Here is a 22,101-nt window from a genome sequence, read left to right as displayed (position 1 = left end):
AACAGCCCACATGGTGGTGTCCTAGTGCCCACTTGAGAAGGTGCCATTGGTACTCACCTGAAAGGTGCTTCTGAGGGGGCATTAGGACACCACCAAGGCCCACCCTATGCTGGCTCTTATTCTTAATTTACATTTTTTTAGACGCTCAGGTTCTGGAGAATGTCATGTTTTTGCACTTTTTTTCCTGTGTTGGTTTTTCCCATGTTTTTCTGTGAATTATTGGTTAGTAGGAAGTTTGTTGTTCTGTGCTTGGCCAGAAGGCAAACTGTCTCTCTTAAGGGAGATTCTCTTGGAGTGACTTTTTTCCTGCATTCAAGCAATTGAGGATGATACCTCACTTAGTGGTATCCTAGTGCTCCTTCAGAATACCTTTCTGAAGGTTACCAATGCTGCATTAAAAATATATTTAAAATGGGGGTTGGGAGTGTTTGTGCAAAGATGAGTTAATCATGATGTGTTACATTGAGCATTCTTATGTACAGCTGACTAATGTCTTTCTGTTCCACAGTTGCAACCCATGATGATGGGTTTGACCTGAAACTCTCCGCCAAATTGAGTGCCTTCAACATCTTAGTATGTGATCAGAAAGGTGACATTGCTGATATCCGAATACAAGGTACATGAGTTTCTGTAATTTGAAATGGCAGATTTATCATATTAATTTTTAAAGTATAATCCACAAAAATCTTGAGTATGTCAAGATTTGGGTGAAGCATAAAAATATATCCTTAATTAAATGTAGGGAAATGTATTGTTTACCTAATAGGTTTTTTTTAACCTGAAGAGTTTAATATAGTTGTCCATAGCGCGGAAGCAAGGTAGTGAATTTCTTTCTTTGATGTATTTATATCATAGTTTTCTGTATTAAATTCAAAGTGGCTTATGTGAGCCTTGCGTTGGCCTCCTATCCAGACTCTGAGCTGGTCAACACAACTATAGTTTTGTAACTGTCATAGGAGTTAGATATTCCGTAACACTAATTATTGAATAACTATTCTTTAAGAAATCCTGTTGCATCTAAGTATTTTGTCCCACTACTGTTTTGAATTGAAAGCTGAATGTTACCTTTTTTTTTTTTTAATCTGTCAGGTATGGAGGCATCCATTTTTACAATGACAAAACAGACAGAAGTGTTTGCTAGGCTTCGGGACTTCATAATAACAAATGTTGATCCAAATACAGTTCATAAAAAGGTGAATATGAGAACTGGGATTGCCAAACTGTAACCCAGGTGTACTTCATGGGAAAGTTCAAGACAGCTGATAGATTTAAAACCTTGCTTCTTCAGACATGTTCCTACCAGATGGAGAAACTGTGCTGGTAAATGGAGTGGGGCAGGGGCAGTCTGAAAGGCATGCATTTTGAGATACCGGGTAGCTGAGCAGAATGGAAGACTTATAGCATGAAGTGGAGAGGAAGCCAAGCCTGGGATGTGGCAGAAACAGAAGAAGATAGCAAGAGCCTTCTCCAATGCCGTACAAACTAAAGAACAGCACAATTTGCTTTTAAATTTAAAATTAGGTGACAGAAAACTGTTTCTAGCATGATGTATTACGTTTAAGTCAGGATATGTCCTCTACAAGAAGCTATGTTTACTAAAGCTGGTGCCTGAGTCTTTCTTGTAGTTAAACAAAGATACCCCTCAGGTGGTCGTAATACACCACAATTGCTTTCATTCAAAATCCATGTATAGCGTACATTCACTCAGGTACTATATGAATAATGAAGTGAGTGCAGCAAGTACAGAAGAGAGATACATGAATAAATTTGGCTTGACAAATAATGCCATGTTTGACCAATATGCGAGTTCTGTTTATAGACAGAATACTTATGATATCCATGTGTTTAGAACCTAGCTCTTTCTTGCATATAATATTAGTCTAAGACAGTGTCATGCAGTGGTTCGCAGTGCCAGCTGTCGACAGATAGCACTGTGATCTACAGTGTGACAACTACTTTCTAAATGCTGCTGGTCCATTACAGCAGTGTTGAAGGGTGGCAGCAGTAGCAAGCAGCCCAGATAGTCTGTGGAGAAACAGTCATGACAGGCTGCCGCCCACCTCATCAATGCTGTCATTTCAGCTTCAGCAGCAGAGGGTGAGGATGCGGGAAGCAGTGGGTGGCGTGAGAGAAGGACAGCTACTAAGGAGCTGCCCTGTCCTGTCCTGATTATTCCTGTGTGGCTTGCCTCAGCTGGCCACCTCCCTCCTCTGCTGTGGGAGAAGGTCTGAAGGGGAGAGAAAGGAGGCATGGCCACCTGGATCCTGGCTGGGTCTAAGTGGAGGGAGAGTTTGACAAGTTTTGGGGGCAGTGGGGGTTTTGGTGAAAGATCTGGCATGGGGGGTGGCAAAGAAGTGGTGGAGGATCATAAAAGGGTTTTGTCGAGCTCTGAAGGAAAATCTTGTGGTTGGAAGAGCTCTCGGAAGAGAAGCAAGCAGGGGTGGCAGTCCTAAGTATTTTTCTTAATGTTTGGAACTCCTTAGGAGATATAGGCATATTTTAAAAACTGAATGGAATAAGCACTTGAAAAATAAACATTGTGAAAGGTATAAAATACTACTACAGAAATCTACCAGAGCATGACTCTGCTGAATATGATCTTTGCAGATTGTCTCAATAGTAGGAGATGAAGTCTTCCGATTTACAGTGTCCCTTTATCCAGATGCTACAGAGGGAGAAGCCTATACAGATATGTCCAAGATAGATGGTAAAATGTCACTGAAGGTGGGCTGCATTCAAATTGTTTATCTACATAAATTCTTCATGTCATTACTGGTAAGAAACGGTCTCACTTTTTCTCTATTGCATTTTAATTTTAAAATGTTATTTAAAGACAGTTCCCAAATGAACCATTCATTTTTCCAGACCAAGCCTTCACTACCATATCATAAACAGCTTTTGAAGCAGGGGGAATTTTCAAAAGCAGTTAACAACATAGCATGACAGGAGTGCAGATCTACCAGAGAAATACAACTTAATACGCCTCCCCTGGTGTGCAGGATTTGTACCATTCTTTGGTATCCCAGCTTGAGAGGTGTTCCAAGTCCTGCTTCTTTCCTTGCATCATTATGATATCATGTCTGTCAAGATCTGGAGTCTGAATTTAGACTTGCTATTTAGATTCCGGGCACATAAATCTTTGGTCTGCCTTATAAAAGGAAATAAGGAGCAGGTTATTACTTGCCCCAACTTGCATAACAGTCCTATTTACAATATATTCTTTCGTTGTGCTGACCACAGCCTGACTTGATGGATCTATTTTCATCTTTGCTTCTTGGGTTGCTCTTAGTTTAGAAGGCTAACACATAATTTTGTGTTTTAACAGAACTTCCTAAATCACTTCCAAATTGCAAAAGAAGCCCTGAGTGCTGCCACAGTTCAAGCTGCTGAAATGGCTGCTTCAAGTGTGAAGGATTTTGCTAAGAAGAGCTTTCGCCTTTCAATGGACATCAACCTCAAAGCTCCAGTTATAGTAATTCCTCAGTCATCTGTCTCTCACAATGTATTGGTAGCAGATCTTGGTTTAATCAGAGTTGAGAATGAATTTAGCCTGGTTCCCGGAGAAGAATCTTCTAATCCTCCAGTGATTGACAAAATGGATATACAGCTAACTCATTTAAAGATATCCAGGTATAAGCATTCTCTACTCACCCCTTTTTATTTAAGGTTAATCCTTGATCTTAGGAATTCAATTATGTAAACGCCAACAGTGGTTTTTCGTTATGTGACAACGATATGTATAATTAGAAAATATTTCAGAGTGATAAAGCTTTCAAGGAAAAAGTAAGTAGAGCTCTTTGGCCCTGAGCCAGTTGTGGATGTATGGAACTGGGAAAGGATTGTTTGTTTTTTGGCTAGATTTTTTGGCTTTTCTGTGCTGTAGGAGGTAGAGCTTCCTTCATCCTCTCTACATGAATAAGGTTGCAGTTCAAGGTGCCTGCTGCAAAGCAGTGTTAAAGGCTACCTGTGTAGATAGCTGCTGAAAAATGTTTGGTCCCTCTCTCTAACTAAAGGAAGAAACGGGGGATTGCTATATATGTCATTGACACTTGCCCCTCGTGTCTTTTGTGTTATTTGATTTTTGTTCTCTCAAGCAACAAGAGATGTGCAGTACTGAGTGTTTGAAATCTAGTCTAATATCCACTGACTCACATTTATTTATTTATTAAATTTATACCCCACCCTTCCTCCCAGAAGGAGCCCAACTTTTCGCTTTCTCATAAGTAAACTGAAATGTTGTGACATAAAGTAACAGCTGTTTTGAACTGCAGATTTTGCCTTCTTCCTACAGAAGGTACTCTTAAAATGTTTTTTTCCTATAGAAGGATGTTCTTGCTAGAAAACATTGGATGGAAAAAGAACAAATTACCTTAAAAGAGTTCTTGTGGCACCTTGACATCTTAACAAATTCTACTGCAAATTTGTTAACTAACACATCTACCTCTCCGGAAAGAGCATCCGAGTTATTTATCTTTAATATCTGATACTGATAATAATTAATAACATCATTTATATCCCACAGTTTCTCCCAAAGGAGCCCATGCTTGGGCACCAGTTAATCTATGTGTTGTTGATTCTCAATAGGATTACCACACAACTATCAGATACTACATTTTCAGGATACTTTGTAAAATGTCTTACTTATATTTATATAGAAACCCTCTTAACAATAAAATAAATCATAGCTTTCAGCTGCAGCTCGTGGTGTGGAGATCTGGTCTGTGACCAAAATCACAAGAGGGAGGGGGAGGGGAGGAGATTGAATGGATGGGCACTGGGCAGAGAGGAAGCCCCTTTCCTTTCCAAAAGGAAAACATTGTGAACAGTATCATTGCTTCCCCCCCTCACCTTTTATTGTACAGCAGGCACATGTAGCCTCCCACCAAAATTTAAACCAGAGCTGTCCCTGGCCACACCAGACCTTTATTTCCCTTAGATAGTCATGGCTTCTCGGAAGAATCCTGGGAAGTGTAGTTCGAGAAGGGTGCTGAGAGTTGCTAGGAGAGGCCTTGTTCCCCTCACAGAGCTTTAATCAGAGCGGCTGACTGTCAAACCACTCTGGCCACTGGAGCTCTGTCAGGGGAATAGGAGTCTCCTCTCAGTACCCTTCACAAACTTCCCAGGATTCTTTGGGGGAAGCCATGACTGTCTCAAGTGGCCCCCTGATTAGCCAAGCCAACCCGACATTATCATTGTTCAATGCTAAATTTCTCAAATTCATTGAAACTCAGCCAGGCATTTTTTAAACTTTTAAATTGCAGAAGATGGTCAGAATTTGGGGCAAGGTCAATAATAGGATTACAGGTACTCTGTGAACATGTCTGATTTTTAATGAATTTCAACAGATTTTGAGAACACACAAAAGAAAGTCCAAAAGGGGTCTGGTTTTTTCTCTCTCTTTTTACACTTTGAACTCTCGATTCTCTGACTGTTTTGTGTATCACCATGAAAATTTAGAGGGTTGTTAAGCAAGCGTTTTTGAGTTCAGGACTATAAGTTTTGTAAGGTTTTGTTTTGAAATGAGCTTATCGGAAGCATCAGAATGGCATGGGGGTATTTTCAATTTATCATTGCAGAATGTGAAAAATCCATGCTGACTATAGTATACAGCCACTCTTATGGCTGTATAATCTGTTTTAATGTTTTTAGTTAGTAGCTGTGTTGTTTTAAATTTGTTTGAATTACTTGTTTTAACTGTTTTATTGATAATTGTAATGTTTTTTGTAAACCCCTTAAATGGTCTTTACATTCAAGCGGTATATGAATTTTGTAAATAAATAAATATTACGTTTATATATCACCCATCCAATCAAGTTCTTTGGGCTATTTACATAGACAGTAAAATACAGGATACAGCTGTCACAAAACAGAGATCTCAGGAAAATACTAATTAAACTAAGCATAAAACACAGCAGGGGTACAAGAAACTGAAGCATCCAAAAGGTTGTGAATGCCACCCGACTGGACAGACAAACCATCCTCCAACTTGGAAGGAATTAATTGTGGTTGTTAGTTGGTATATGGTTTGATTGAAATCTTCCAGGTATGTTTTTAACAATAGATTTTTTTTTAAAATGTGGGATATTTGGTATAAGTGACACTGCTTGTCCCATTTACCTGTCGTTTTTTGTGTTTCCATAACGCAGAGCTGGCACAGGTGCATATTAACAGACTTTGAAGAGGAGCCATATGTTCCACCATAGAGCTATATTCCCATTGAGAGCTGGAAACCTGTGGCCCTCCAGTTATTAGGCCATATCTCCCATTAGCTCTTGCCAGCATAGCCAATGGCTAGGGATGATGGAGGTTGTAGTCCAGCAAGCTCTGGAGGACCACAGGTTCCCCACCCCTCCTTTACATGCAGAAGGTCACAAGCTTGAACTCTGGCTTCTCCAGCTGAAAGGTTGTCTCAGGGCTGGGAAATATTGGCTGAGTTAGACCTTGGAAAACTGCTACAGTTAAGAGTGTATAGCACTGAACTAGATGGACCAATGGCATCTTCATATGTTTGTATCTTGTGTGGCATAATGTCTTGACCTTTGTTTTGCAGAACCATAATAGCCAATAGTTCTCAGCCAGACGTTGAAATTTTACAGCCAGTAAACCTGCTGTTGTCAGTACAGAGAAATTTAGCAGCAGATTGGTACCTACAAATCCCAGGGATTACAGTTAAAGGAGACTTGAAGCCTATGCAGGTAAGGCTATATTTCAGTTGGAGATAGACACACTGCAAAGATTTTGAGATCATAATTATAAATCAAGGCTTAATAGGCATTGGCTTCACCACTTCTATGTTGCTTTTGCCATGAAAGAATTTTCTGAGGCCAAGAACTTGTTGTGTAGGTAGGTTTATCTCCATATCAGTGAAGGCTGTTTTCACACAAGACTTTGCTTACATAGATGTATTCTTGACTGTTCTTGGACAAATATGTAAGCTGTAAAGTAGGTGATAACTGATACCAGCCAGCAACATTGTCTGTGGTTCTGCCAACATGTTTTCTGGTTGTTTTGTTCCTAGGAATTGCTACCACATTTTACACTGGTGATCATTTTGATCACATAGTTCATATGAATACATTACAGGAACAGACAGAATTGCTTGCAGTTCTAACATGAATAGACTGTGAAGGTACTGTGCAGAAAAGAATATACCAATTTTTCCCAGGTAACATGCCATCAGCTGGGTAGTAGCACTGCCTAGTGTCCAAAGGCAGGAATGCACAGGAGTCATTGAGCTGCTGCTTCCAGTCCTCACTCCAGTCCATTCCTGCCTTCATCCGAGGTGGTTCCTTATAGCCTTAGTTCTGCTAATCCTTGTCTGTAGTGAGTCTTACTTTCTTTGTATGTGACTGAGGTGTGTGTCTTGTGTGGGAGTGTTTTTGAGGGGTTTCCTTAGCTATTTCTCACCCTGATCATCCTGTCTGGGCCTCCCTCCCTTCCAAAGTCTCCCTGTTCCCCCACAGGGCTTGCAGTTGTGGCCTCTGTGGTTCCCTCTCCCTGTGGCTCCACTTCTGGTTCCTCTCTTTTCCCTCCCTCCTCCTCTGGGGCTTTTGTGCTGTTACAGCTGCAATAGTTCTCTCCGGCCGATCCTTCCTCAGGTTCTCCCCTTAGCCTGTGGTGGGCACACACCCCTTTGATTAAGCCTCTGTGTTTGTTGTGGCAGCTTCAGGTTGTGGCCAGGTTCTTCCATTTTTCCTTCCAGAGCTTATGACTGCAGCTCTGGGCCTTTCAGCTTGTGGTGGCACCTAGCAATGGTCACAAGGACCCTGCTGTAGCTCGCAGTTGCAGCTTCCTAGAAGCTTGGGTTCTCTCCTTCCTGCTGTAGCTACTGCACCTTTTTCCTGCCCTTTTGGTCTTGGCCGCCATCTTGATTTTGGTTCTTGCCCTCTCCTCTGCCCTCCATTTTGTTTGCCCGAGTCTTTTCCTACTCTTTTTCTCTGCCCTAATTTTTCATGCTGTTGTCTGCTATACTCCTGCTTATCTGAGCTGTATTCCTATTATTTCTTTTTTCTCTGTCTTATACAGAAGGTTGGGAGAGTTCATTTTAAGAAAAAAAGGTTTCAGAAAGAATGTTGACCTGTGCTTTGGGCTTCACTACACCCTTCTATGTGCATGTGTCTTCAGCCCTCACCAACTGCACCCCTCTTCCAGTGCCCCTCTACCATGTACCCTGGTCTCTCCTGTTCTACCACACCCCTCTACGGTGTGCACGTATCATCTTGTGTAATTGATTCCTCACCCTTCTACCATGTGTACATATGATGTGTATGATACCTGGGTGCTGCTTTCGAATATCACACAATGACACCTGGGTACTGCATCCTTCCACAAAGTGTGTGTACACCACTGCTGACCCAGCTCCAGCTGACATCTTTAATGACAAGTCCTGCCAGGTAGTATTGTCACCTTCTCAGTCTTTGGTCACCTCTGGTCCTAAGGGAAGCAAGCACAAGGCATCCAAACTTGGGTCTTTCAAGTATAGCTGTATAGGGTTTTGTACACCAAAACTAGAACCTTGAACTTAACCCAGCAGCTAATAGGTAGCCAGTGCAATTCTTTTAGCAGCAGGGTGACATGTTGGCAATACTCTGCCCCAGTGAGCAGTCTCGCCACCACATTTTGCATCAGCTGTAGCTTCCGGACCAACCTCAAGGGCAGGCCCACATAGAGCGCATTACAGTAATCCAGCCTGGAGGTTACCAGTGCATGGACAACAGTGGTCAGGCTATCCCGGTCCAGAAATGGCCACAGCTGTCTTATCAGCCGAAGCTGGTAAAAGGCACTCCTAGCCATGGAGGTCACCTGGGCCTTTAGTGACAAAGATGAATCGAGGAGCACCCCCAGACTACGGACCTGCTCTTTCAGAGGGAGTACGACCCCATCAAAAGCAGGCAACTGACTGATTATCCGAACTTGGGAACCACCAAACCACGGCATCTCTGTCTTGCTAGGATTCAGAGTCAGACAGAGAAATAGAGCTGGGTATTGTCAGCGTATTGCTGACACCTCACCCCAAATCTCCTGATGACCGCTCCCAGGGGGTTCATATAGATGTTAAACAGTATGGGGAACAAGATGGTATCCTGCGGCACCTCACAGTGCAACTGCCTGGGAGCCAAAAGACAATCACTCCATTCTATTCTCTGAAAATAACCCTGGAGATAGAATTGGAACCACTGTAAAACAGTGCCTCCGATGCCCATCTCATCAAGTTGGCTCAGAAGGATACCATGGTCAATGGTATCTAAAGCCACTGAGAGATCAAGTAAGAGTAACAGGGTCACACTTCCCCTGTCCTTCTCCCAATAAAGGTCATCCATCAGGGCGACCAAGGCCGATTCAGTCCCATAACCAGGCCTGCATCCAGATTGGAATGGGTCATGATAATCTTTTTCATCCAGGAGTACCTGCAATTGCTGCAGGTATGGGACTGAAGCCTCTCTACATTGGCAGGTTTTGGCCATCTCTTACTACTTGTCTGTTGGGACAACTCTCACTGGCCAAGCATCCTTTGGTTCTGCTGGCGCTTTGTCCCTTTGTTTTGCTGGCATTTTGTTCATTCTCTGGAGAACTCTGGGCATTTATTAGAGGTTTGTAGGGTTCTCAGGGTTTTTCCTTCCTTGTACCCAGGTCATTCGCTGGACTAAGTCTATTTTCATCCAAAGTCTTTTTGGGGAAAGGTTTTAGTTCAGCTGTGTCCTGCTACCTGTGAGCTTGCATTTCTCTGGTATATGAGTCCCTGAAGTTGCCAGGACCTCATTACACCATGTTTCCATGGGATTAGTGGCCATCTTGGCTGTCCTGGCCTCTTAATGTTCTGCTTGTCATTTGTGAGGCCACTGTTTGGGCTAGCCCTAATTAGTTTATTTTGCAGTACAAGTTATATTGTTATGCTTCTACAGACACTTCCTCTGGGAGGTGCATTTTATAACGCATGGTATCTCATATTTACCTCCCTACTGGGACTGCTTTGGTATATCCCATCTGATGACATGCTACCTGTGAGAAAAGGACTGTTGCTCTCACCTGAAAGGTGGTTTTTCCAGGTATAATGCCATCAGGGCCCTCCTTGCTGTGGAGGGCTGCCTATATGTTCATTTCTCTTTTTAGATTTTATCTGTACATGTATTGCTAAGGCTGCTTTCTTCTTGTTGAATTTATGATGTTGCAAAATAGTCAAGACTTCATTGACTATTACCAATTTTTTTGCTGCTCCTGTTGTGTGTGCAGTTTTTTCTGAGTATTCTTGTGCTGTGTGTTCGCCATGTGACTGCTGTCAAGATATCTTTCTTCAGCCTCATCTGGAATGGACTGGAGTGAGGACTGGAAGGAGCAGCTAAATTCTTGACTTTTGTGCATTCCTGCCTTCAGACGCTAGATGGCGCTAGTACCCATCTGATGGCATGATAACGTGGGAAAACCATCTTTAAGGTGAAAGCAACAGTCCATTCTGCTACCTGTCAGTTAAAGTCTAATACTCCAATCTAGTGTGTGACTTTTAAAAATGCTTTTCTTGGGGAAAAAACTGATTAAATATTTTACAGATATCTCTCAGTCAAGATGATTTGACCCTGCTCATTAAAATTTTGCTGGAAAATCTTGGTGAAGCTATTACGCCTTCCAGGGTTACAAAGTCAACCTTGCCAGAAACTCAGATGCTCAAAAAAAGCAAAATCCAAACTGATACTGATGTCCATGAAGGTAATAACTTGAGCTAAATTGAACATAGTAATTGTGATAAAATGTATTTGGTTATTATCGCAAGCTAGTTTTTTATGGGAACTAACAGGGTTGGTAGCTAAACTTTAAATCTTAACACAAAGTTAATAAGCATTGATCTTCAGATATCAAATTGCTGCCATTTCAAGTGTACCTTTTTATTTCTAAAATATTTCAGGTACTCTTATCACTTTAGGAGAGAAAGACCTTTATGAGGCACAGTGTAAGGAAAGTGTGGCCCTTAAGTTTGAATTCAACTTTGAATCACTTTCCATTGTTCTCTACAATACCAATGGTGATCAGGTTTGTATTGCTTTGACATGAAAAATATTTTAAGAATATAAGAGCCTGCTGGTTTAGGCCAGTGGCCCATCTATTCCAGCATCCTGTTCTCACAGTGGCCACCAGATGCTTATGGGAAGGCTGCAAGCAAGACCTGAGCACAAGAGCACTCTTCTGTCCTGCAATCTTCAACAACTGGTATTCGGAAGCATACTGCCTCCAGAGGTGGAGGCAGAGCATAACCCTTGTGGCGAGTAGCCATTGATAGCCTTATCCTCCATGAATTTGTGTAATCCTCTTTTAAAGCCATCCAAGTTGGTGGCCATCACTACTTCTTGTGGGAGTGAATTGCATAGTTTGACTACACGTTGTGTGCAGTCCTTTCTTTTGTCTGACCTGAATCTTCCAACATTCAACTTCATTGGATGACTGTGACTTCTAGAGTCATGCAAGAAAGAGAAAACCTTTTCTCTATCCACTTTCTCCATGCCATGGCTAATTTTATACAGTTCTATCATGTCACCTCTTACTTGCCTTCTAAACTAAAAAGCTCTAAATGCTGCAACCTTTCCTCATAAGGGAGTTGCTCCGTCCCCTTGATCATTCTGCTTGCCCTTTTCTGAACCTTTTCCAACTCTACAATATCCTTTTTGAGGTGAGGCGAGCAGAACTTGTACACAGTATTCCAAAAGCGGTTGCACCATAGATTTGTATAACGGAATGTTGGGAGTTTTATTTTCAATTCCTTTCCTAATAACTTTCCTTTTGAGTTAGCTACATATAGAGTGAATTAAGAAAAAGATAATGTTAGATGCAACTCACATCAATTGAAGAAAAATATCATTGTAATTTAAAAAGTGGGGGCCTGCAACACAATGCTGTGCTTAATGAATTCAGTACCACTCACAATTTCACGTTGCTGTGTCTCTTGCTTCCCTCCCTACAGTGTCCTTCTTCTTCCTCTCTTCCTGCTTTTCCTTCCAATTGTCACCTCTCTGCCTTGTCAGTTGTCCTGCCGTTTTGCTCCTCTCCAGCTCTGTTCTCTCCCCATCTTCCACAAATTGTTCTCATGTTTCCCCCATTGTCCTTTGTTTTGACTCATTTGTCCATCCCTTTTCCCTGTCAGGTTTTCTGCTTTCATTGTGCCTTCCTGCTCCAGCCTCTTCTATGTTTTTGGCTGTTTGTTCACCCCTCCATTCTTCCTCTTGCTTCCTTCTCCTAGCATAACTCAGCTAGGACTTTGCACAATGGGTTTAGGAAGTGTGCCTGGTTCTAACCCCCCCCCTTTTTTTTAAAGGACAGCATACCTGTCAGGCACATGCTAAATGCATGCACAGTTGTGTTTGTCTTTTTTGGGGAGTGAGAACAAGTTTGCTGTCTTTGGGTTTTTTCCCACCAGATTTTTTTTGGACTTCCGCAAGCCTCTAGGCTCCACCAATCCTACTGATGCTTCCACTTGTGAGTAGGTAGTTCTGTTTTGGCTAAATAAGCATCATCCTGAACATCAGCAAATAGAGGGATTGATATGTTCAAAAGATTGAATCAGGGTTACTTATCTAATTTTAGTGCCCTCCATGTATGGCAAGCATTTGTCATAAAGATGTATTCCTTTGCAGATATGTAAATGATGCTTTGATAGTAATTGCGACTTCCTGTTCTGCTTCTATCCTCAACTAGCTAGTAAAAGCACAGGCTGTTTATGCACTTTCAGTCTCCTAGGCTCTGCATATAATTTTATCTTTGTCATTTTTATTTATTGTAGAAATCTGAGCTTTCTCTTCACGATAGCAGTTTACGTCTTGGAGAACTCAGGTTATATCTTATGATATCATCAGGACAGATGTTTTCAAATGGCTCTATGGATATTAATACTAAATTGAAAACATGTACACTGGATGATCTCAGAGAAGGGATTCAGAAAGCAACCTCAAGGTTAACTATTGCTACATTTTTAAAAAAATCACTTTAAAATGCTGCATTGCTGTGGTATGTCCAGCTGGGTTGCAGTGCCAGTGGATGCCACAGACTCTGATGTCATTATTAATATGACTACAGCTCCTACAGTAACTTGTTGTTGTCCGTGAAATGAAACACAGACCCTGCTCTCAGGCTTTAAAGGTTTTTGAGTCAAGAAGTGATTGAAATTGGTTTGAAAATGCCAGAATAAAGAGATATTTAAATATATTGCAGAGTTCTCTCTGGGCCTGTAGGGGGAAGAAATCTCCGTTTGGTACTGTTCCTGGGCTGGTGACTGGGCCAGGTAGCCCTGGGTGTTTGTAATATTACCAGTTGTGTAGCTGTCTCCCTTACGAAAAACAGAGGAAGCTGTATTTGAACAAGTAAAATGTTGAAAACTGGCAATTGGCTTCAATTATAATACAATCCCAAGATATAAGGGTAATCTTGCCTTTTATTTCTTTTAACTCCTGCCCAAAGAAGGTATGGCCACTTGTCACTGTTCAAAGCAACACATTTTTTTTAGTAACACAATTTACTAGAACCACTTATAAAAGCATTATCAGTTTTTGTTGCAACATCATAATAATTCAATGTATATCCCTCCCTTCCTCTCAAAGAAGCCTAATCAATTATAAATCTCTCCTGCTAATTTTTCTTCAGCTTGTATTATGGCTTTACTATTGGTTTATTTTTCAGAATGATAGATAAGAAAGATAGCAAAGATGAAAATGTCATGATTGACATCAGCTACAAGCAAGATAAAAACGGGAGTGAAATTGTATCTACCTTGGACAAACTGTATTTGTGTGCCAGTGTGGAGTTTCTATTGACAGTAGCAGATTTCTTTGTTAAATCAATGCCAGCAGCATCAATGGAAAGATCTGCCCAGATACAGTTAAAACATGCCACTCATGGGAAGCTTAAGCCAGAAAAAGGTCAGCAAAGAAAAGGTCACTCTTGAGTTGATACAGGCATAATCACATCTGAAACAATAAAACCATACCAGTGAATACAGTCCATTGAAGAGTGGAGCGTGCTTAAGCGCATTGACTTCAGTTAAAATTTTAGCCATGGGATGAATGTGTATTAGTATTAGTCACCTGTAATATTGGCACTTTTCAGTAATGTTTCTAGACAAGTAAATGGATTACAGTCACATTCTGAGGGAAATGTGAAAAGCACTTTGTAATATTGCAAGGAATTCTCTGTTGAAAGAAAGGAAAAAGATTCTGTTCGACACTTGCTCGGCTGTTTTTTGAGTCTTGGCCTTATCATTGACTCTTTTATCTAATAATTTAAAAAATACTTATTTTTAACTTGAATTTTCTATGTCCCTGCATAGTAAGATACTGTTAGACTTTCAGCTCTGATACTGTGCTTGATCCACAGGCTATGCATGCAAAAGGCCACTCATGGCAGGATCTTTCCTGCTCCCTCGTCTCCATTGAAAGGTCTCTCCAGAGGTTTAGGGGACCTCCATAAATAGCATGAATAATGAGAGGAGGTAGATGCCCCAAATCTGGAACAAAGTTATTTATTTTATTTATTTAGGCAAATTATAATCCACTTTTCATTAAAATCAATCCCAAATCTTTACCTTGTGTGAGGTGGTGAGTTTGCCTGATTATGCTAGGATGCATTCTGTGAAAAGGTTTACTTCTCCCTCTGGGCTCAGTAGGCAGGGCTTCAAGATCATGAGTCTCCTCTTCCAGGGAGTGTTCCCTGCCTGAGCCAGCTAGGTTAGGGCTTTCTGGTCTCCTCAGAAATCTCTTTTTTTCAGTGTGTTTGTCCAAATCATGAGTGTATTTTTGTGGTTGATGCTATTTATTTGTTTTCCTTCTTGGTTTTTCCTCTTCTCCAAAAAAATAAAAATTAAAAAATCCCTTTTTCTTCCCTTTTCACCCTTTTCATACTTTGTTGTGGATTCATTTTTTCCTTGGGGTGTTGGAGGTTGTTTGAGATACTTCCTTTGTGCTTAGTGTTGTGGGCAGGCCTCCTCAGCCCCAGATACTCTCTTGAGCTGGTCCAAGTGTTTGCCTCAGGCACAGGCTGCAGTCTTGCATCCCATTCAACCTGGGGGACTGTGTGCCTTCATATGGTTGTTCCTTTCTGCCAGGTGCCTGGGCTTGGCCCGTGGGGAGTGTGTGATCCCTGATCCCTTTACTATGCTCTGTTGCACGTTGGGATCAGGTGTCCTGTCTCCCCTGCTCACCCCTCACTGGTGCAGGAATTGGTTTTGGTTGTGTCGGGAGCTGTCTGCATGGGGCCTAGAACCCTTTGGCAAAGAACACAAGATTTGCCGAGGGAGGCTGTTGTAGGGGGCCCGTCACTGTGAATGTGTTTTTTCTTGCTGCAGTAGTCTGGCCCTGTACTACTGCACATCTGGGCTACTCAGACTGCAGGACATTACAGTTGGTGTGGCCTTCCCACATGTCGGTGCTCTCAGGGGGTCACTATTGGGTCCTGTTGGAATGTGTCTTGGGAGTCACAGTGGGTGTGGCAAAGTTTCCATGCTTTTGAGTGTATGGCAGAGGTTGCCGTTTTGAATTTCTTGTGCTCTTGTTAGACTGACGCCATTTTGGGAGTCACCTTTTCCCCTGCTTTTTTTTTTAGTCGAGATTTTCTGACTGGTTTGGGGGCATCTGTTGTAGCCCTTCATATCTGACATTGGGGCATTTTCTCACTCTCGGCTGCTGCTGAGGTGATATGTTGGAATTTGCAGCCTTGATAATCTCTAGGGCAGCTAGAGACTCCTTACACCAGCAGTCTCTCCACCAGCAGAGGATACCAAATTGTCAAAGGAAGAAGTGGAGTGATGTCTAAACAAAATGATTTGTTCTTCACAGAGTTGTTGCATCTCCTTGTAATTAAGGCCTGCAGAATACGCCAAATGCCCGAGGAAGGTAGCTCTGATGGTACTTCCACTTTCTCAGAGCTCAGGGGAGGAAAGCCTTCCCTTCCACAGAAGCAAAGCCCACTATCATTTCTTGGCATGAGGAATTTGACAAGGTGTGGAAGGCAGAGTGATCTCAGCCTAATAGATCTAAGATGGTGACTAAACTTCTGAAGAATCTTTATTGTCCCTAGCCTGATAATCCAGCAGCTCAGGTTCCCAGTAGTGGACACACACACCCCTCGTGGCAGCTTTAGCCACTCTTCCACTCTTGGTTACTGAAGGGGAAAGTGATCTGAAGGATCTGTGTAACAAGAAGGTGGAGAGTGCTTTATGCCACAGTTTTGAATCTGATGCAATGGTGTTCAGAGTGGCAGCTACCTCTGCCTTTTTCTCACCAACTGCCTATCTATGGATGAAGATGTTACACAAGGAAGACACTCCCAAGTCTATCATGGATGGTCTAAATAAAATTTTGCATGCTTCTGCACTGGCTTCAGATGCCTCTCCGGACACCTTCCAATTTGGCGCAAGGTCCATGGTGGCCACTGCAGTGACGAGGCACAATATTTGGCTTTGTCAGTTGGCAATGGACTCCATTTCCCAAAGCAAACTTCTCAACCTCCCATTTGCAGGGGAAAGGCTGTTTGGGGAAAAGTTGGAGACTTACCTAGTGGAGACTAGGAATAAGATAAAGGCCCTTCTTTAGCCTCTTAAGGAAAGTCATAAGAAATCTCAAGAGCAGCAACAGCCTTTTCACTCCTTTCATCCCTTCCAAAGGGGTTGTTGTTTATCCTGTCTGCCCCACCAGGGTCTTAACAGGGAGAGAGGAGGTGGCTGTGATTTCCAAAGGAACACCAGCCAGTTTGGATCTTCTCGTTTCTCCCAAGTGGTCAAAAAAGAGAAATTCTTGACAGTCTGGTATATCAGGATGCCAAGAAGGTGGGAGCTTGACTTCTCTCCTTTGACAACCAGTGGGAGATTGCCTCTGGCAGATGGCCATCTAATTCAACCAACTCCCCCAAAATGCCTTTGTTCCTATCCTGAAGTCCAGGTGCCCATCCAAACACCAGAAGTTTCAGGTGGCCATCAGGAATCTCCTTGAGATAGAAGCAATGGAGCAGGTTCCTCCATCGCAGCAGAGGTTGGGTCTATTCAGTTTTTTTCGTAGTGCCCAAGAAAAATGGCAATGTTCAGGCCGTACTAGACCTAAATGGCTAAATAAGTCCAGGCTCTGTCTAGGAAGCATTTCAAGATGGAGATCCTCAGGTCCATTGTTATGGCACTAAGAAGAGGAGACTAAATTGCCTCAGTTGATCTGTCGGAGGCTTATCTCCACATTCCAATTCATCCAACTCACCAATGCTTCCTGAGGTTCTGTTACATCAACTGGCACTTCCAATACTGTGCATTGCCCTTCAGCCTTTCATTGGCTCCAAGGGCTTCACCAAGATTCTGGTGGCGGTGGAGGTGTATCTGCACACTCATGGAATGTTCATACACCCATATCTCAGCAGCATCTTTGTGAGGTCTCTGGATCAGGGGACTTGCAGATCGGTGACACACTACACTCTGTCCTGCCTTCAGAGTTTGGGTTGTGTGGTCAACTTCAAAAAGTGTTCTCTGATCCCTACAGTGTCTATCAGCCCTTTGGGAGTGGTGCTGCACTGCTCAGTTCAAGATGTTTCTGACTCAAGAGAAGGTATTGATTGATTGATTGATTGATTGATTGATTGCATTTGTATACCGCCCCATAGCCGAAGCTCTCTGGGCAGTTTACAACAATTAAAAACAAATATACAAATTTAAAAACACATTTTTAAAAAGCAATTTAAAAACACATGCTAAAATGCCTGGGAGAAGAGGAAAGTCTTGACCTCTGCTGAAAAGATAACAGTGTTGGCGCCAGGCACACCTCATCAGGAAGTTCGTTCCATAATTTGGGGGCCACCACTGAGAAGGCCCTCTCCCTTCTTGTCATCCTCTGAGCTTCCCTCAGAGTAGGCACCCAGAGGAGGGCCTTTGATGTTGAGCTTAGTGTACGGGTGGGTTCGTGTCGGGAGAGGCTTTCCATCAGATATTGTGGTCCTAAGCTGTGTAAGGCTTTATAGGTTAAAACCAGCACCTTGAATCGAGTTCAGAAACATACAGGCAGCCAATGCAAGCGGGCCAGAATCGGGTTTATATGTTCAAACCGTCTGGTCCTTGTTACCAGTCTGGCCACTGCATTTTGCACAAGCTGAAGCTTCAAAGGCAGCCCCACGTAAACTTCGGAATGTGTTGTTATTGGTAAGGTGCTTGAAGAGGGCAGATCTGTTGGTCCTGGCTCAGCGTCAGGGTCTGGTGCTCTCCATTTTCAATGTTATTTGCTGGTCTAAGTTCCATTCCACGGAACTTCTTCAGCTTCTACATCCTTACTAGGATAACATTGCTCACAAAAGGTCAAGTCAGTTGGCCATTCCAGATGCTGTGCAACAGGGATTTTGATGGTGGCTGGCTCCTCACAGGCTGGAGTCAGAAATGGATCTGGAGGAGCCAGTGGGGATGGTATTCATAACAGATGCCAGTCTCTCAGGCTGGAAGGCCCGCCTGGAGAGGGGAGATGGTCCAGGGTGCCTGGTCTCCTGTGGAAGCTCAGTTGAGCATCAATTTCTTGGCGTTAGAAGCTATCAGGCCTGAAGGAGTTTGAGATGCAGCTTCACGCCGGTCAATTGTTGATATGCACTGACAACACATCCAGGAAGGTGTATATCAATAAGCAGGGGGGCCCTGAAGCTCAGATGCAGGAGGCACACAGACTGTTTCATTAGGCAGAAAGACACCTGGCATTGCTCAGAGTGGAACATCTAGCAGGAATCAACAATGACCTGGCTGACCGGCTCAGCCATTCCACAGTGAAGGAGACGGAGTGCTGGCTGAATGTGGACGTTTTCACACAGGTGGCAAAGTGGATGGGCTGGCCCAGGATGGATCTGTTTCCCATGAGGTAGAATGCACAGGTTCTAGCCTTCATTTCCCTTAGGAGGTGTCCCTTAGCCTGGGCATGGATGCCTTGGAAATGGTCTGGCCACCACATTTTCAGTATGCTTTTCTACCTTTTGGACTCCATCAGCACACAATCCAGAGAGTTCAGTCTCTCAAGTGATCCTGATAACTCAGTTTTTGCCATGGGGACCTTGGTTCCCAGATCTTCTGAATCTCAGTTCAGGAACCTTGGAGACTGCCTCTGTGCCAGGACATTCTGATCCAGGGTCCTCTGGTTCATCCTCAGCTTGGCCTAATTGACTGTGAGGACTCAGCAGTGAGTTACTGGGGCGGTGCTACAGACTCTGTTGTCCTCTAGGAGGGCCTCCACCAACTGTGTAAAAAGGCAAAATCATTTTGGGCACAGATAGGTAGGATGATGCAAAAAATTCTAAAGATAAATATTCAGTCAAAACCAGAATTTTTTTTATTGGGTTTTATGGATAAAGAAATAGAAAAGAAATATGGAAGAATAATATTATATATGATTACAGCAGCAAGATTATTATATGCACAAAAGTGGAAAATGGAATCAACACCAACAACGGAAGAATGGCTATTGAAATTAATGGACTTAGTAGAGATGGATAAATTGACATGTTTACTTAGAGAAAAATCGACAGACACATTTCTTAAGGAATGGAAGCCTCTCTTAGACTTTTTGTTGAAAGATCAAAATAAAATGATGATATTGGGATTTGATGATTAACTAAGATAGCCTATGGAGAAAAGTGATCCTGTATGTATATATTAAGGGACAGGTTTGATATATATTATATACTTATAGCTGATCTGCGACAAATCGGAAGTCAACTATTTTATTTTTTTTTCTTTTGTTGTATTGTTATGTTTTTGTTGTTTGACTTTGTTTTGTTTGTCTTTTGAAAAATTTGAATAAAAATTATTTTTTTAAAAAAAGGAGGGCCTCCACCAACAGGATTTACATCATGTGGAAGACTTTTTTCACCTGGTGCTCAGAGAATGGGACACATCCAATCTCAGGGGATATCCACATGGTTTTGAGGTTTCTTCAAATGCTTTGGGTAAGGGTCTCAGTGCTAACACCATTAAGCATCAAACTTCCACCCTCAGTAGTGTTCTCTCTTCCCTCAAAGCAGGCCCCATTTCCTCTCACCCTTTATATAGATGGTTTATCAAAGGAGTGTTGCTGTTTTCCCTGAAATGTTCTACAGGTTTCACTTGGAACCTCTCTTGGGTCCTGTTGGCATTGGGTCTCTGTTTGAACCCATAGCTAATTGTTCCCTGTAGTTACTAACATTCAAGACTATTTTTTGGTGGCTATAACTTTTGCCAGACAGGTGTCAGAATTGGGAGCTCCCTCCTCATCTTCCACCGGGATAAGGTGGTGTTGAGACTTATCCTACCTTCTTGCTGAAAGTGAATTCTGCATTTCATAGATCCCAGGACATGGTTCTTCTATCTTTTTGTTCAAATCCATCATGAGATCAGGAGCATTGATGGCACTACTTAGATGTCAGATATGCCCTGTGCTTCTGCTTGGATAGGACCTTGGAATTCAGGAAATCAGAGGCCCTCTTTGTGGCATTCTCAAGTCCATCTAAGGGTGAGAAGGTCTCTACATAATCCATTTCCAGGAGGCTGAGGGGAGCCATTACTCAGGCGTACTTGGCCTTGGACAGGAAGCCTCCCAAAGAAGCGACTGCCCATTCTCTATGAGGCATGCAGCTTTGGCTGCTCTCAGAGGAATTTTCCCAATTCTGGATATCTGTAAGGCGGACCCCTGGGCCTCTCCTCATACATTTATAAAGCTTTATAAATTAGATTTATTTTCATCATCAGACGCAGCAATTGGCAGGAAGGTGTTGCAGAGAATAGTGAGGATATAGTAAGGGAGCAGAAAATTCCCACTCTGTACTAACAGCTTACTTCTGTGGTATCTTATTCACATAATGCATCCCAGCATAATAAGGCAAATACAGGGATTGGTACTTAACCATGAATTGGAGTCTGCTGATTATATTGGGATGCATATGGCCCTTTCTTACTATTCCTCTGCTGTATTGGAGTGTTTGGCTTATATCTGTGGGCGCTCAGGTATAGAGCTGTGGCCTCCACCTTACATACCACATATGATGTTTTGCTTGTCTTATTGTCAGAGTGTGATTCCCAGTGGTCTGTTGACAGTCCTTCTCTTTCCTTTTTCCTTACCATGTCTGTATGGTGCTGTAAGTGGTTTTGGTTAACACAATCTCCATATTGGAGGTTGTAGCACTGGGGTTGATGAGTTGTCCTGCTCTGTCAGTTTTTGTTCTGGAGAGTGGGATGATTCCTCCCCTTGGAGGAGGAGACTTGGGGTCTTGAAGCCCTGCCTGCTGAGTGCAGATAATGCATCCCAACATAATCAGCAAGCTCCAATTCACAGTAAGTGCCAGTCTCCATTTTCAGTGAGCTGCAGTGGGGAGGAAAAGATCCTTGATTGGGAAGCATTCTGTCCACACAGACTTTGAATCCTACCCATTACTTATAGATGAAAGAGGTACAATCAAGTAATTTTGGAGATATATATTCCTTTTTTTTTACCCCTGAAGCAAGCTTGCAAAAAAAGAGCTTTTCAGCTGTGAAAATCAATGTTCACCTTCTAATGTCCTTTGGACTTAAGTATCTTTTATGAGCATTGCAATGAAGACAATAAACCAAACATTTATTTTGATTTCCATTGTTTGGGGAATGACATTGTTTTCATTGTGTTTCTCTGGGTGGTGAATCAGTGCCTGCTTTTCTTTTAAATGTTGTAAAAACAGCAGTATATGGTGATGTCATTTTTTATTCTATATGTATATTTTTTATTTTATTGTGGCTAGCTGCTTAATCAACAATGAACTAAATTTAAATTTTTGTAGATACCTCTCTGCAGCCTAGCATGATGATGATAGTACGGATCATGGAACCAGAAATTGTGTTTGTTGCAAACTTAACAAGGGCTGATGCTCCTGCCTTAGTAGCTTCATTTCAATGTGATATGAGTTTGTCAACTAGCCCTGTTGCACAACATATGATTGCTCAAGTGCATGACCTTAAAGTGCTGGCGTGTCCTTTCCTCCGAAAGAAAGAAGAAAAGAATATTACAACAGTAAGTTCTATGCTGTAACTATACTTGATACACTAGAGCAGCCTTTCCCAAACAGTGTGCCTCCAGAGGTTGTTGGACCACAACTCCCATCTTCCTGACCATTGGCAATGCT

The 22,101-nt window shown here is 42.4% G+C and overlaps 1 protein-coding gene across 2 annotated transcripts in view; it reads left to right on the top strand.

Moving 5' to 3' along the window:
• VPS13C (vacuolar protein sorting 13 homolog C) overlaps positions 1-22,101 on the top strand; it is a 225,398-nt gene that overhangs the window by 124,931 nt on the left and 78,366 nt on the right. For both annotated transcript variants that reach the window (XM_061595881.1, XM_061595880.1), the window contains exons 41-50: positions 509-616; positions 1,090-1,193; positions 2,608-2,775; positions 3,326-3,630; positions 6,551-6,695; positions 10,545-10,701; positions 10,898-11,022; positions 12,764-12,933; positions 13,657-13,895; positions 21,760-21,989. In XM_061595881.1, the coding sequence (XP_061451865.1) occupies positions 509-616; positions 1,090-1,193; positions 2,608-2,775; positions 3,326-3,630; positions 6,551-6,695; positions 10,545-10,701; positions 10,898-11,022; positions 12,764-12,933; positions 13,657-13,895; positions 21,760-21,989 (1,751 nt within the window). The remainder of the gene's footprint in view (positions 1-508; positions 617-1,089; positions 1,194-2,607; positions 2,776-3,325; positions 3,631-6,550; positions 6,696-10,544; positions 10,702-10,897; positions 11,023-12,763; positions 12,934-13,656; positions 13,896-21,759; positions 21,990-22,101) is intronic.

This window comes from Rhineura floridana, chromosome 14, assembly GCF_030035675.1.
Source record: "Rhineura floridana isolate rRhiFlo1 chromosome 14, rRhiFlo1.hap2, whole genome shotgun sequence".
NCBI classification, from domain to species: Eukaryota; Metazoa; Chordata; class Lepidosauria; order Squamata; family Rhineuridae; genus Rhineura; species Rhineura floridana.
This window is presented reverse-complemented; position numbering and strand designations above follow the sequence as displayed.